Raw genomic sequence first — 16,486 nt, 5'->3', positions numbered from 1 at the left:
ACATTAAAACTGGGTATTTTTGTTTTGTTTTGTTTTGTTTTCATTTCCACTTCAGTTCTCAGTTAGATGGCATGGCCAACTTCTGGATTTAAAACACCCACAAAACTTACTCCCCTTCCTTTTTTCCTGCATCACTTTGGGGAGAAGAAAGAAGGTTTACAAACAGATCAATATTTCTTTACAGTGACTGGAGTTTTATTTAAGAAAGAGGAAGGAAAAATGTTTAGAGAAAATATTATTCATTCGTAAACTATATAGAGCCAAAATGTTAATAAGCTAGCTCTTAAATTCCCCTCTTTAAACTTAAGTGTGTAATCGTAACTTTGAGATCTTTGTGTCTGACTGTAAACAGACCTTCTGTGGGTCTGATCTGCTAGTGGAGAGAAGGGCAGAAGTCAACCGCCTTATAGATTCAATGGGTAAGTCCCTTTGAAAAGCATTGCTGACTTAGGTTCAGCATTGGTGCAGAGTGCCCCCAAAGTTGAAATAATTAGTTCTCACCAGCAGAGCACTGCTTTCCTCACACACCATTTCTCATCTACCTGAGGGCTAAATTTTATTCCACATGTATAACATGTATACAAATGTGGAAACAGAAATAAAAGCAGTCCCATAAAAAAAGCTGGAATGTAAAATTAAACTACAAATATTCAGTGTTGGCATCTGTTAGAGGCAAGTGTAAAAGTGTAGAAACTGAGTTGGGTCCCATCACTTACTTGCTGTGTGGGACCTCAAGAAAGTCATGTATCTTCCCTCTGCCTCAGTTTCCACACGTGGGGGATTGGAGAAGAGTGTCTAACCCCTCCGGCTTTGAAATTCTGTGAGCTCTGATCACTCCTGGGGTGGCTGGAATGTACATCAGTGTCTCTAGTGGGCTAAATACCTGTTGGGCTCCAAGTTAGCTCTGGAAAACTGAACCTCTTCCTTGAGAGGACACTCAATACCTTCAGAGGCTCTGACGGACTCGGTACTTTTTACTTTCTAGGTTGGAAGGAAGACTCCCAACAGAACCCATTGTAATTGAAATTTGGCAGTTTCTTAAACCTGCTCCCCCACCCTCTCCAGAAAGAAAATCCACACCAATCAAAGTGTTTTTGTGGGGAAGGGGCCAGAACTAACGGGAAAAAAAGTGAGAGAGAACTGAGGTTGAACTGAAATTAACTAAACAGGATATCCCTAAGACCAATGAAAATGCCCCACAGTCACAACATTTGGACCTTGGACTCCAGCCATGCCAACCTTTCCAAGAAATCCCAGCATATTTTCTGCTGCCTAAGGTGTCAAACAGATTGCATCTTGACCTGTAAGAACACCAAAAACTTCTTCCTAAAGCCTAGGTGAGCCTTATTTTAGTTAGGCTGCATGATGGTGACAGTGATCATCTATATTAGCTGGGCGCTTCCCACCCCCCCACCCCCAATTCCTAATCTTAATGGAACTGAGAGTTAAGAATGATTTTTTAATGTCTCGTTGGATTTTTAGACTGTTAATGTACCGCATCCTTCTCATTATTACTTTATTGATTGCTCATTGACCAGCCCCCTTCAAATCGTATTAACCACCCTCTGCCGGTTTAGATTAGGAGAGTTTAAAAAGCACCTTTCATTACTCCTCCACTCCTGCCAAGGAGTTGAGACTCGGCAGCTTAATGGGAGCTCTAATGGGGCAGCTAAGAGGAGAGGGGCCACGGTCCCTGCCGATTGCATTAATAGCTCAAAGGGGGCCAATACAGAAAATTAGCCGTAAACGAGCTCTGGAGATCTTCAAATGAAAGAGCCATTTATCACGCTGGCTACCTTCACTCCACTCGTTTGCTCTCTCTACTGGGAACAACTCATTTCCTCTTAACTAAATTACTTCAGAAATGTCAGCCAAGCCCAGATAGCAAACATAACAAGAGAGGAAGCCTGTAATCTATGGGGTGATATCAACACAAGTGAAAAATTGGACTGGTTAAATTTTAGGTGGGGTCTCTGCCACCACTGAGAAAGATGGAGATAAAGAGAAATATATCTTGTGTGTCTGAGTCTTCTGGCTTCAGAAGCAAGAGCCAGGGACACCCAAACCTGGGCCAGTTGCTGGCCTTCTATTAACGAGGTGGAATTTTTTAAACCTCTCTGAAAACCCGTTAGAAAATAAATTAAGCAACTGAGTCCCCTGCCAGTTGTTGAAATTTAGAATATGTAGTTCAGAAAAACTTCTCAGCTCCTCTTTTACCCAACCTCTTGGGGACATCCCTCATAAAGGTTGGGTGGATGGCAAAGATGGGAGATCAGAGGGCAGGAAAGGGGCCAATGAACCTGTAACCTTATTTTAAGTGTTTCATAGTAATTTCGAAAAATAAAATGAACCACATACCTATTTTGCCCATGGAACTCTTAAAAAATAAAAATGTGATTTTAGGATCTTTTCTTCACATAATAAAACAAATAACTCATATTCAATAATGGAGTTCACCTAACATTTCATATCATAGGACACCCCCGAATCAATTAAGGTGACTGGCATACTACTTGGGTGTTTTAAGCTGACCTTAAAAAAAAGAGACTTTCTGGAAACACAAAAAGTATTCCTGTGTTGTCAAAACAGAACCAGCAACTCTAAATCAATATTCTCTTTTTCTTATTTCTAGAGATACCCTTATATATGAACATGTCACCTTTTGCTGACAAACACCCACAAGCCCTAAAATCGAAGGATCCCACATCTAAGAATATTTTCATCTCTGTTTTGCTAAGCAAGCTAAATTCTAAATATTTTTTATTAGTCTAGCTATTAATCACATCTCTGATTGGTCACTGGTTGGGCATGTCCCACTGCCAGGCCAAATGATGTTGTTAGGATACAGAACTCTGAGCTAAGAGGTTCTAGCTTTCCTATCCATGAAAAGGGATGGGGGAACTAAACAAACAAAATAGAGGGGAACAGATGTGGCTCAAGTGGTTGAGCTCCCTTCTCCCACATGGGAGGTCCCAGGTTCAGTTCCTGGTGCCTCCTGAAACAAAAACAAAAACAAACAACAAGCAAAACAAATGAAAAAACCAACTCAGGGAAGCTGATGTGGCTCAGTAGTTGAGTACCAGCTTCTCACATAAGAGGGCCCGTGTTTAATCCCCAGGACCCGATACCTAAAAAAAAAAAAAAAAAAAAATGGAGACGCTCTCCACCCCAAATTGCCCAGCAATCAAACCGAAAGAGAAGACCCAAGAGGAAGTAAGCTGTTAGCTCGGTCGCAAGATTAAGCACCTAGCAAACCCAAAAGCTGGCATTAAAAACCGAAACAATACTGTCTAATGAGAAAAGGGAGAAAGGTTTGGAGCAACGCTTAAAATAACTAGATTTGTCCCAAACTTACTCTTCTTCCTCAGGATATTGCATTCCAAAGCCAAATGGCATCATTTCAAGTACAGTTTCCATCACTCACCCCTCAAAGAAAATTTAGAATGCCTCACCCTTTTTGGAATCCTTTTTCCACAACCCTTTTTCTATCCCAGCTTGACTCTGGATCACTTTCCAAAGCATCTTTTCTTTTAATTGTTTTTGTGAATGTCATGCGGCTCAAATGAATCATAAATGACTGAAGCCGGGGCTTGTTGACACCAAACAGAAGGACAGGCCTTCTCCAGCATCACTGAGGAAGGGTTATAGTAGTTAAATCTGTATCTACTAATACCAGTTCCCGCAATAATTAAAGATTGCACTGTTTACACATTTGAGCTCCTAAATTTGTGGCGTGTGAGTGACTATTTGGGCCTTTCGGCAGCCACCCTAATCGCCAGGCATTCTCTCAGTGTCTGTCAGAGAAGAGGGGAAAAATTAAGCAGCTGCAATACGCCCGAAATGAGTTATTGTAATTACATTTAATTAGTTTAATTAGTTAATTATTTTGCTTACAGCTGTACAAGAGACTGCAAACATTTGTTAATATCACATGCCCTTTAACAGTATGGGGTGATTCCACAGTCACACTAAATCATGAATGCATATGTAGGGAGATTTAGAAATGTGCATAGGCTGTCTCAGCTTCTTAGGATGCGCATATTTAGCAACACATTTGGCACAATTAAAAAATAAGAAGTACCATCTCATAAAGCACAGAGAACTGGGAATAAATTTACCACCTCGAAATCCAGTACAAAAACAAGGGGAGAAGGGGCTAGCTGGCTCAGCGACACAGAGGTTTCCTCAGCAAACTCCGGTTATCAAAGAAATACGAGCACATTTTGAAACCAGTGTTTCCTGGTCAGTTCCATACATTAGGGCAGTTCAGTTATTTAAGGTATATCTCGAATGACTACCAGTTGTACCATGAGAAGAAGGGCAATGGCCTCTGTCCCTCTGTCTCTTTCCTCCAGGCTTCTGTCTGTGTTTCTCCCTCTTGTTACCCTATTTCAGTCTCTCTGCCGTGCCCTTTCACCCAGCCAGTAAGTCACTTGTCCTATGATTGTTAGCAAACGTTTGTGTCTTATAAAATAGCGAATTCCCTGAAATTGAAATCTCACCATAAAGATATTAATGCACAATAAAACTTTGCTTACTTTGGGGGATATAATCCATACCTTTTTTTATGACAGACTGGTCCAATAGATTCATGCCGCTGTTATTGGCATCTTCAACTGACTGTGAATATAAAAACATCACTATTCAAATTGACTGGATATTAAAGAATTGCACACATAAATCATGTCATTCCAAACTGGAGTTTCTGTTATTTCCATTTATATTAATTCACAAAGGGAGGTTTTATTATTATCCTTATTACCTACAAATCGACATAGAAATTAAATTCACCTAAATTATAAATTCTTCCAGTGGAAGAAGGGGTAGAAGGAAACTGTGAGAGGCATCTGGGATGCAATATTGGTTTAGTTCTTATATAAACATAGATATCACAGACACATATAAACCTTTATATTATTCTTATGAATTGTGAAAATTTGGCAACAGCTGAAAGATTTTCACCAATATTATTAAGAGCAATTCTGCTTTCCATTCTATGCCAGGGCATCTTAACCCCAGAGCCATTTTACAAATACATAATTGTTTACATTATGGGATTTTAATTAAAGTCTGAGCAATTTGGAATGGAATGCAAGCAACAACACATAGGAACATGTTTGCAAGCCGCCAGGACCGCACACCCACTGCAGTCCGTACACATCCCTGTATGCATGTGAGCTTCTAACTGCAAAACGACAATCCCTCGGAGCCTGCACAATTTACTCCTCTTCCTCCCAACCCTGCTGCTACTGCTACTACTTCCCAGCAAGGAACACACCTGTTAGGAAAGCAATAACTACAGACACACATTCACCCACAAAGACTCATATCCTTCCAGTCAGCAGCCAGGTAATCACAAGGAGGACTCATCTTCTGTGCCAGTTTCATCCCAGAGAAGGAAAGTTTCAACCCTGCACGCTGGTGGCACTTCTGAGAAGAAATAGTTGTTGGAGCAAGTATCTTACTGCAAGCTGCACAGAAACAGCTCTGGCTGTGCATCCCAGGGTGTCCAAAAGCAGTGATTTTTCTACCCTCATGAAAATAAATGCTAGGTTTCTCTGAAATGTATGGCTGCTTTTCTTGGTCCTTTGAAACTTAAGTTTGGACTAATTTGCCACTTGTCTTATAAAGAAGTAAAACAGCAAACAGGATTTGAGAATAAAGTTGTATTTATCACAATGCCTCCCACCCATTCATGTTGCATCCCCAGACAGGGTATGTGTTCATCACAGGAAACAGAACGTCTACCCAAGACAAGCTCGTATTAGAAATGAGATGATCTAATCATGGACGGGGCATGTCAATTTGTTTTAATTTTTAAAAGTCACTTTTATGTCCTCAGAAAGGTGAGGAAAATTATTCTCCATAAGACCCATTTCCATGTTTCAACTTGCCATGTACAGCTTAAGTGACAGTAAAAACAAAAACAAAAACAAAAAAACCCACAAGACTTCATCCTAACTTATTCGAAACTTCCCCAGGGGGCCCAAGCATGCTCATATGAGCACGCATGCATACACACATAATTCTCGCCTTTCTGTGCTCACGTATGTAAAGGGGCGATGTGTCCACGCAAGACAGAATTATTTGCCTGTGCCAGTGAGCGGGTGGACCCGCGCCTGGGCCCATGCGCACCCACACCTCACCCTCACGTCCATACGTAAATATGTATATACGCCTCATCAGCGACGTGGGGTAGTTGTGGTAGTTAATGAGAAGGCTCTTGTCTGATTTTCTATCTAATTACGGCCGCCTGCTGGGTTTTTGTACAGGATATTCACGCAGCATGCTGGCGCTTAATCGTCACAGGGAGGATCGTAAAGATTTAATTAGGACTGCATGCGGAAGCGCAGAAAAACAACTCAGAGTCGTAATTACTAGATTTCTTTAGTTAAAAGTGATACCAGGGGTTGCTTTAAGACACTAGGGTGTGTTTGAGTATGTGTGTGCATGTGTTTGGGGGAGGTTGACTTAGCATCCTTCCGTGTTTATATTCATGGGTGGTAGAGGTGATGGAAGGTTAGAGATAAGAGAACAAGATTGAAGAAGGAAAGGGGTGTATATGACAACTAAAAAGATCCCAACCCAGGTGTCATCACTCTCTCCGTCTTGCTGTCTGGTGCTGTTCTCTGAGTTTTCAACTCTCCCCGCCACCGCGCCCCCCGCCCCCCGCCCCAACACACACCCCACACAATGGGTGAAATGTAGCATACCCAGAGCCCAAATAGCGATCTGCTAGTTTAACAGCCCCTGTGAGTAAATTGAACTAGAAATTGACAGGGTTTTATAGTTTCATTTTAAAAAAATATTAGAAGCATTTGGTTAATTAGCTCTCCTCCTTTTCTCTTAGTCAGGACGGTGGCCCGCGTCTGTAGGGCCGGGTACAGCTTCCCATGCCCCGACCCCCCGAGTCCCGTGCGCGGCCAGGCGAGTGCCCGTCGCAACCTCTGCGGCCCACGGGCCCAGCTCCTTCGGGGTCTGGTCCGCAGCTCGGGCGGATGCGGAACAAGGATACACGAGGCTCTTAAGGTCGGACAAGTGACCTCGAGCCCAGGCCGAGACACTGGCTGGCCCTTTGTAAAGGCCGGACTTGACCAGTCGGCGCAGCGTAGGGGCGGGAACGGAGAAACCCCGACGGGCTCGCTAACTTTCGTCCCGGCTGTGCAGCTCCCTAGCTCGGGCGGGGATCATCCCGGATGGAAGACATTAAGCGCAGCTTCTGGATTCTGGGATCTCGTCCTAGGGACATCTCCTTCCCTGTCTTTCGTTGTCACTTTCGTGTCACGTCAAGCACATTTCGTGCCCAGAAGGCCTGTCATCGCAGTGGAGGCCCTGTCGTCTCCCTCCCGGCACTGGCGCGGGGTCCCTTACACTGACGTTAGGCCCCAGACGGTCCCGCGCGCCTCCCCACCTCGCCCACCGAGCGACTGAGACTGGCCGGCAGAGGGAAAGGGGGTAGGGCGGGGAGCCCCCGCGGCCGGCCTGGGCCCTTCTCTCCTCTCTCTCTCGGCTCTCTCCACCTCCGCCGGGGTCCGTGTTTCCTACCGCAACTGCTCGGCCCACCGCGCTCGGCTCACACAAACACTCCGGAATCCTCTCGGCGCTTTAAAAGTGTTCTCCCAAATGCACGCTGCCCTGGTGCTGTTTTTCTTTCACCCTTCACATTTGCCTAAACACTCAGACACCCTCACAATTCTACCTTTTTTTAAAAAATCGAAAACCGAAACAAAACCTGCCCTCTCTTTTGGGGGAGAAATCCTGCGTTCGGCTGCCTGGACCACACCGCTGGCAGGGTGGGGGTGACACGGTGGGGCTGGGGGCTAGCACCATCAGCATTAACCGTGGTGAGGTGATCCACCTTCATTATTCCGCACTTTGAACCGTACACAGGAAGGTTAATTTAAAAACTCCTCCGTCCCCCCACACACATATTACCCCCAATGCAATGAAAGAAAAAAAACTGTTATATTTCCTTTCTCCTAGGCACTTTCAAAAGCAACGCTATCTGCAGACAGGTAGAGCCAAGCTCATTGAAATCAACAAAATTGTCACTCTTACTCTGGGCAAATCAAGCCACAAATCAGATAATTCCATCTTAAAAACTAATAATAACAGAATTTCCTTTGAAACAATAAGCCACCAAAGACCACACACAAGCAACATTTGATGCTGTCACCATGTTTTCACTGTTTAAAAATATTTTTTTCCCCAGCAAGGTGAAAAACAAGGACTTGTGCACCCTTTTCCCTTTCCCATTTCATTTTCCTTTGCTTCAGAAACATGTCCAGAATGCTCCATAGTATATACAACTCTGCCAATGAGACCAAAATGTCGATTAAAGACCTTTCAACCATATTTATCTTTTCTGGAGACAATTTAAATAGGGGGCAGGGGAGGAGACCTGTTCAGAATCACCCAGACAGTTTTTAGGAATCAGTTCTTTGATGTTTCTTTGTTTAGTTTAACCAAGTATTCTCATCCAAATCAAACTCCATTGTGTAGGCTGCAGATGGGATAGTGGGGAGGGGGGTTGTTTTGAGCCTTTTGTTTTGAGAAATAACACGTGATACCTCTTCATCTGGCAAGGTAGGTTGGGGAGAGAAGATGGTCAGTGGAGGGGGAGGACTGCAGAGGGAGAGGGAGAATATTGCCCCCCACAGTCATTTAATGGACCAAAAGCAAACAGAATCTCCAGAATGGTAGGTGTCCTCAAGGACTCCCAAAATGAATTACGGTTATCTGTGTCTCTCCCTACATTCCGTTTCTCAGGTGATGGCTAGAACTCACTTCTCTTGGGAAAAGGGCTCAATGACCTATGGGACACTCAGACCAACACCTGGCCTGGATGAACATAGCACATGTCTTTCTCCAATGTGCATTGTCATGCTTAGCAAAATCTTTTCAAATCCAGCAGGAGCCTTTGGAGCCCCAACCTCCCGGCGGTCACGTCTTCACTTGCCCTGTCAGAAGGCCAGGCCCACTACGGGATGTGCACCGCTGGAGGGGGAGGGCGGGGCCAGGACGCCCGGCTTCTCACACAAAGCGCTGGAGAATACGCAGAAGATGAGGAGCTTAGACAGACAAAAACATGTAGCCATGATCCTGCTGATCCTAAACTAGCCAAAGACACATGCTCCCCCCTCCCCCATGACTTCTGGCTTCCACAATTCAAGCCCCAGAAGTGTCACTATACTATAGAGCCGATCACATATACATAAACATATTAACAGTTAATATATGTCGTGTCCAACTGGTACCGCTCTAAAGACGGGAAATTTCTCCCCCAGAGTGACAGAGCTACGCCTCCCCCCTCCCCTCCCCCATCTCGGGGGCATTCGTTATTTGTTTATTGTGTTCTTCGTTTGTGGTTACCTGGACGTCTTCCATGCCAGGGTGGCCGAGGCCGTGCAGTGAGAGGCTGTCACCCATGCCCGCATCCAGCCCGTGGTGCGCCGAATGCAGCAGCACGTCCGGCCGGCGGACCGAGTGGTAGTCCCTCCGCGGGTCGAGGCCTGAGAGTTGCGGCAGGGCGGCTCGAGGCTGGGGCAGGAGGGAGCCGGCTTCCGAGCCCACTTCTTGCCGCTGCCGTTGTCCCCAGGGGTGCTGCTGGGGTTGGTGCAGCGGGTTCAGAGAGTAGGGGTCGTTGACATGAGAGTAGGGGTCCTGGCTCTGGTGGTAGGGGAGCGGCTGGTAGGGGGGCGGGAAGTAGGGCGGCTGGAAGTCCGACGACGGGGTATGGGACAACGGCGGGGCGCTCGAGTAGGGTCCTTGGGACACCGAGCCCAGCTGGGAGAGCCGGGAGCTGTGGCTCGGTACGCCATCGTGCCGATCCTGGGAGTGGAGAGAGGGAGAGAGAGAGAAAGGGAAGAAAAAAAAATACAAGCGACAGATGGAGAAACCCGGCTTTCATACGTTCTTCCCGGGATAGGGGAAATCAGAGTCTGAAACTTAGACCCCCAAGTTGACTGAGAGGGCCACATGATTCCAGCAATTCCAAAAGCGATGTTTTGGGGGCAAAGAAAACGGGGGGGGGGGGGGGAATCACCCACTTAACCAGCGTCTGATCCTTCTTTTGGGAGTACAAAGTTGGCAGAAAGGAAAGGAGGAGTGTGTGTGTGTGTGTGTGTGAGAGGGGGGCAATTCCAATGCCTTAATTAGAAGTGTTGAAATCTTACATATGGTGTGGGCATTTTAAACTATTTCTTCTGACTTTTACAAAGGCCCAATGCACAACAACAAAACTTCATACTATCCACTGTCCTACCTCTTTTACTTAAAAACCAACCAACTTCTGCCTACACTGGCAACACAGCCTGCTGTCCAGGAGCTCCCCATACACCCCAATGATTCCAGGAGCTCAGAGGAGTCTGCCTTGATCAGAGTTCCCAGTCATCCCTCCCTTCACAAGAGGAGTTAAATAACGTAAAGAGGTTTTGATTGAAACAAATTTGAGCCCGTGTTAAATTGAGTTGTGGTCCACAGAAGTTATTTCTAAGATTGCTTCTCTATATCTGACATTATTATACTCCAGAGTGTGAACGTGAAGGACCTAGGGTATGGAGTGGAGAAAGATAACTTATTCCTCCTATCTGGAATGGTAAACTTAAGCAAAAAGAGGGAGGATGTGTGTGTGTGTGTGTTGGGTGTGTGTGTGTAAATTTCTCCCTCTACTCTATGGAAATGCCATGGTAAAATTCCCAAGGTTCCTCTTTGCAGAAATAGTAACCTAAATTTCCAAACTGCAATGGCAAAAAAAAAAAAAGTTTTTCTGCTCAGCCTCCCCCCTCCCCAGCTGACTCATGGAGCTCAGACGGAGAACACACAATGCAGAGAGAAGCAGCTGCAGCCTCGTCCAATTATGGTGCTAAATTACCAAGCCAAAGACACTCAAAGGAAAAGAGAGATAGAGTGAGACACACATACAGAGACAGAGACAGAGAGACTGAGAAGAGGGAGCATGCAATTCTGGTACAATGTGAATCCAAACTCACCATGGATGAATAGGTGTGGACTAACATCTGGAAAAAAAAGCCTGGTTACTGCTCAAAATCAAACAATAATTAAAAAAAAAAAACAAGGAGTCCAGCGGAGAAGCAAGCTGGACCCAAAAGCCAAGCTTGAGGTATTTCCAGGACAAGCCATAAAAAATTTAAAAACTGCCCCCCGCCCCCCCCCCCCCCAACAAGATTCTCGATGCCTGTCACAAACAGACAGAATTATTCATCTGTCTCTACCAGTCTTTTTGGCCTCTTTTCTTCTGCCGTTCTTCGGGACTCCAGGCGCAGTCCTCTTCCACCCGAAGCTGGGCTCAGACTGCTTGGGCGCCCCTTCCTCCCTCCGCTTGCCTACACCGCCTCATAATAATTGATATTCATGACTATTAATATTACACGAGTACTTTAAAGGGAGAATGGAGGACAAATGGAGCGTGAAGCAGCAGCGAGCGCAGAGCTCCCCTACTATTGTAAATGACGTTCATTCAGTGGAGAATTACTAGATGTAATCAGACGAGGGGGCTGGCAAAGGCAGACTGGGGAAAAAGTTTAGCAGGAAAGAGGCAGAACTTCAATTAACTGAGCCGAGGACACGCGTAAAGCAGCCCCTGCTTCTTTGGACAAGGCGTGGAACGAGACCAGCGCTAGGGGCTTGTATAGAACGTATTGTCCTTTTTGTACCTGGAGTGAGACTTTCTTAAAGGGAAGAATTGATCGCCCCTGGGTGCTTTGTGTGCTCAGATTAAAAAACAAAACAAAACAAAACCAAAACGGCTGGTGCCTCACCATTTCTAGGGGCAGAGAAAGTAAACCGGAGGGTCCCGCTTATTCACAGTGACGTTTGCAGACTTTTACTGAACGTAAGGGAGCACGCTTATTTATTAAAGGACAGGGGCGACATGGGGGCTTTGCATCCCTTGTGGATTTCCCTCTGTAGTGTTCACGCAGTCTACGATTTTTCACCTCGATTCAAATGTATGCAATCAATCTTCAAGTACACTAAATTTGTCCGTTCCAGGCAAAGCCAGGGGCAACAGAAAACCTTTTTGGATGTTTCAAGAACCCGTTCAACTGGCCTGACTGCCATTGCTGTTAAAGTTCAACCTTCCTCCCCGACTTAAATAGGCTCCTTCCACCGCGGGTTCTTCTCTTTTCTGAGCAGAAAATTTAGGTAGACAGGAATACCTCTGAAAATCTCTCTGTCTCTCTCTCTCTGTTTGTCTGTCTCTCCCACTCCCTCCGTCTCCTTTTTCTCTCTCCTCTCTTCCGTTTCACTCCACCCCTCCCTCTTCCTCTCTCCCTCCCTCCTTTCTCATCTCGCCAGTTTACTTTTCATAATCAAAGAACGAGTTTTACCGCGATTACTTTTTAGTAATTTAGTACCGAAATCCCTTTACGATACCCCGAACTGTTTATACCCTGGCCCCATCCCCGCCAGTGCTGTACCCACTTCGGGGCTCGCACATTCTTTAGGAGACTTCTAGACGTTCCACTTATCATTATCCCGCCTGTTAAAGAAAGAAAAGGAGGCAGGACCGAAACAAACCCCACCAGGCGCAGAGGCGCGGCCCTTCCTTACAGTCACTACACAACCACAAAGAGGGAAGGAAACCCCAACCGTCATTCCGCAGAAAGACGAATCTTCCTCCACTCTCTCTTCTTCCCTCCCTCCTCCCTTTCTCCCTCTCCCTCTCTCCCTCACTCTCTCTCACACACAAGGAGCCAATTCGGGGCTGACCAAGGCTAGGGGGCACTGAGGCACGGTGCTGCTCGTGGGACACGACCAGGTGGCGGCGGGGCCCCCAGGGGGCTCTTTGGAGCCCCAGTCTGTCCTAGAAAACTGGGCCAGGGACTGAGGCGTCGGGAAGGAGCTCGCGGACCGCTGCTGTGAATTGCGCGTTCCTAGTGTGTGCAAAGAGGCGCCCCGCCCTGCTCGCGGGGGTGTTCCCGCGGCGGCGGGAACACGATTCTTCCCCCGTCCGTTTGGGGAGCCTCGGTGCGCTCTACCGCGCCCGCCGCGCCCGCCCTAACACTGCCGCGCTCGGGCTACCTTTCCCCTTCTCCCCTCTTCTCGACAACTTTTCTCTTTACTGCGGAAACCCTGCACCGTTCGCAGGCTTTGACGCTCCTCCCAGCCCCACCCCGCCACCAATTCCTCTTCCCCTTTCCTTCGCTAAGGTTTTCTTCCTTTCTCCTCTCCCTCGACGTCCCCGCGGAACCTTCGCATCCCGCCTTCTCCGTGCGCCTCATTCGGGGTCTCCAGGGCCCTCCCCTTACGTTCCGGAACGAGGTTCTGCGGCCCCCGCCGGCCGACCCCTTCCCGCCCCGCGGACGCCCGGCGCCCCTCCCAGCCGCCGGGTGGCCGCGGCAGTGCGCGCCCGGGAGCGAAACCCGCCCCGCCGAGCGCGGTCCCCGGCCCCGCGCAGGCAGCAGGCGCCCTCCCGGCTGCGCGCCACCTCTGCGGCCGCGGGCGGAGCTGCCTTACCCTCAGCGAGAGGGAACTCTGCGCAGCGAACGTGGGTAGAAAATTTCGTTAAAAACGCTAAAACGTGGGGTGGCTGAGATCTCTGTTTGGACGCACAGATCCTCAAAGAAGCAAAACACACGAAAACAAAACAATAAATAGTTTTGTACGGCTCCTTGGTTTGTGGCTCGATCTACATTCACCGGTATCTATCTTTCTCGCTCAAATTTTCCGTCCTCCACTTGAATCCGTGTTATTGATTCCAGGAATTTAATTGAATATAAAAACTAAAAGTCCGTGTCTGTCACAGATGAGGCTTGAAAACCCAACTCTTCCCCATACTCCAAACGAGGAGAGCCCCTGCCACTATCAGAGTCCTTATTTTTCTCTAATAGTCTGCCCACATTGAGTTGCACCGCATTCCCCGCCAGAGCCTAGGGGGGGGGGGGGTTGGAGAAAGAAAAATAAAAGAAAAAAGAAATCTCCTAAGTTAAAGTTACAATATTTCAACCTTAAAGTCTTTTTCTTTCTTTCTGTTTTCCAGAAGAGCGAAGTCTCCCCAAGCCAGCTTTTCTAAAAGTTAGAGAAAGCTGAGAAAACCGGCCGGCAATCTGCGAGTAAATCGCTTAAAAATATATATCAGTTGGGGTGTCAAGAAGTTCAAATTCCCTATCTGCAAAGCTCTAAGATGCATCTGGGGGTGTCAGCTCACCTCATAGATATCTTCGTACTTGACATTCTCCACGAGCTTCCAGAGCATGATGGCAGCCTGGTCTCTGGGAGGTGAGTGCATTCATGTGAGGAGCAGATGTCTGGCTTCTCAGGACTCCGCTGTCTGTAATGATCCATCTATAATTGGAAATGGGGGATACACACCAAATCCGACGCTCCTCTCCCATCGCAACTTATATCTGTTGTCTCAAACAATAGGCTGGAGAAGTAAGCCTCAGCAGAGAGAAAAACATTATTGCATACGCAGGAGTTAGTTGCAGCCCACAGACATATATATTATAAAAATGATAAACATGTATTTACACCCATACACACTCATATTTAGTTATATAAGCAAGCACCCATGGATCAAACAGATATAGACTCTAAAGGAGTGTTTAAAAGAGAGATAGTTGTTCAGGGTGATTAATATATATATTTTAAACCTCTATATTAAAAATGATGAATCATTGTAGCTACTGACTAAAGTCTTTACTATTCAGTAATGAGAAACTAGGGGGCCATCAGACCCCCATTTTCTATGGAGATTCAAAAAAAGGGACCATTATCGGTATTTTTAATCATAAAAGCTACTATTCACATGTTTAGGGGAGAGATTTTGAAAGCTGGATTTTGGGATTTGAAGGGCGATCTCACTGTGTTGATGGCTATATGACTTTTTTTTTTTTTTAAACCTGTATCTTGAACAAAAAAGCCAGCTCATTACAGCGACTAGTTTAATATTTCCTGGCCATTTTGCCCCATACATTTGGAAACTTAAGTACTGTATAAACACTTCTGTCTGTACTGTTTATCATTTTAGGGATTGTTTGCGTGTGTTTTCAACGGACTCCATGTGCCATGCTTTTCTAGGCTGGAATCTTCTCTCTCTCTCTCTCTTTTTTTTTTTGGAAGTTATATCAGATGCTGTGAGCACGCATACACGCAATGTTAATTTTGCGCCTCCTTTGCAAAGGCATAGATCATTTTATATTTGCATCTGTTGTCTATAACTTTTAAGAGGCTTGAATCATGGCGAGTCAAGAAATAGTCACCTGAACCTTCAGAAGGTTTAAGCAGAATATCCTCCTGCAAAGAGATAGTAAAAAATCGTTGAAGGTGTTCAGGTTTTTCGGGGTGTATTTTTTAATGGTAATTTTTATATTTATTTCCCTTTTTAAAGAACAACAAGAACAACAGGGACTAAGTCAACCAAACCTCGTAAATGGGGCCCCTTAGGGCACAGGATTTCTGGATTTCATCACGAAGTGAATATTCACTTCTTTCTCCTTACACCAACCTCGGTTTGTTCTTCCTCCTTTCAGGATGCTGAAGGATCTCCGAAGCCAGAGGGCGAGTCCAGAGGGCGATCTTTGCCCCCGGGGCAGAAAATAAACGACTTGAGGGAGTGAGAAGGTACCGGGGCAATTTAGTATGGAAGTTATTAAACCCGATAAGAGGGAGTCTGCAAGGGGCGATTGTCTTTAGATCCACCACTGCTGTGCGCCGCCTTGTGCGAGCAGCGCTGGACGGTCTTGGGGCCAAAGAGGGCTCCGAACTACCGCTGTGGAGATCGATCCGGTGAAAACCGAGTTGACGCTTCGTGTAGTGCACAATGGACAATTCTGCAGGTTAATTTTTTAAAACAAGTCAAACGAAAGGAACATGAAGGTGTTTCAGAAAGAACGCCAGAAATAAAACATTTCTTCATTTTCAGCTCTTCAAATATTTGTTTTCTTTTCCCCTCACTCTCTCCCTCCCTTCATCCTTTATTCCCATCATCCTTTCTCTCTCTCTGCTTTCCTTCTCACTTTCCTTTCTTTCCGCTTCTCTCCTTTAAATATTAACACCTTAAACCATGCCGAATCTATACATGGTTTCCAATGAGCATTAGTAAGATTTTCTTCTTTGCCCCAGAGCAGGTTTGGAAATGGTACATGCCCGGGAAAGCAGTCTTTCTAATCTGATTGTGCGGTGGGATTTGAAAATTGCCCTCTCTCAGAACTAAAATTAGCCCCAGATCGATACTTTGTAAGATAGATATTACAGGCTAGCAAATTCAGATTCTCCAGACACAAATTTACTAATGGTAATACTTGTCCTCTTCTCTTCAAATCAATAAATTTATTATCTAAAGATCATTCCAACCAAATTAAAAGCTTTTGGAAGAATCTTGTGTTACTCTCTCTAAATGGCTTTTAACACATTTTCGGACTTTCAGGTCTTTCTGGTATATCATTCATTAGTCTAAAATAAATAAACTCTATACGAAACTTTAAAAAATAACCAAGAAGAATAATTTTATATAAAAAGCTAT

The 16,486-nt window shown here is 45.8% G+C and overlaps 1 protein-coding gene and 1 long non-coding RNA gene across 4 annotated transcripts in view; one reads left to right on the top strand and one right to left on the bottom strand.

The window, feature by feature from the left end:
* The window catches only part of TFAP2B (transcription factor AP-2 beta), a 29,302-nt gene extending 14,909 nt beyond the window's left edge, over nucleotides 1–14,393 (bottom strand). The window contains exons 1-4 of one of the 3 annotated variants that reach the window (XM_004468914.3): nucleotides 14,171–14,393; nucleotides 10,992–11,018; nucleotides 9,373–9,831; nucleotides 4,560–4,620 (exon numbers count right to left, since the gene is read on the bottom strand). In XM_004468914.3, the coding sequence (XP_004468971.1) occupies nucleotides 4,560–4,620; nucleotides 9,373–9,831; nucleotides 10,992–11,018; nucleotides 14,171–14,251 (628 nt within the window). In that variant the 5' untranslated portion in view covers nucleotides 14,252–14,393. Of the gene's footprint in view, nucleotides 1–4,559; nucleotides 4,621–9,372; nucleotides 9,832–10,991; nucleotides 11,019–11,234; nucleotides 11,761–14,170 lie in introns of those variants that run through there. The other 2 variants (XM_071218515.1, XM_004468915.3) reach the window with 2 other exon arrangements.
* On the top strand, nucleotides 13,469–15,855 carry LOC139439990 (uncharacterized). The gene is made up of 3 exons (XR_011650071.1): nucleotides 13,469–13,663; nucleotides 14,003–14,241; nucleotides 15,495–15,855. It is a non-coding gene; the product is annotated as an uncharacterized lncRNA (long non-coding RNA).
* The last annotated feature ends 631 nt before the right edge of the window (nucleotides 15,856–16,486 follow it).

The sequence above is a fragment of the Dasypus novemcinctus genome, chromosome 11 (genome assembly GCF_030445035.2).
Source record: "Dasypus novemcinctus isolate mDasNov1 chromosome 11, mDasNov1.1.hap2, whole genome shotgun sequence".
Lineage (NCBI taxonomy): Eukaryota > Metazoa > Chordata > Mammalia > Cingulata > Dasypodidae > Dasypus > Dasypus novemcinctus.
The sequence above is the reverse complement of the archived record's forward strand: the minus strand, read 5'-3'. Positions and strand labels throughout refer to the sequence as shown.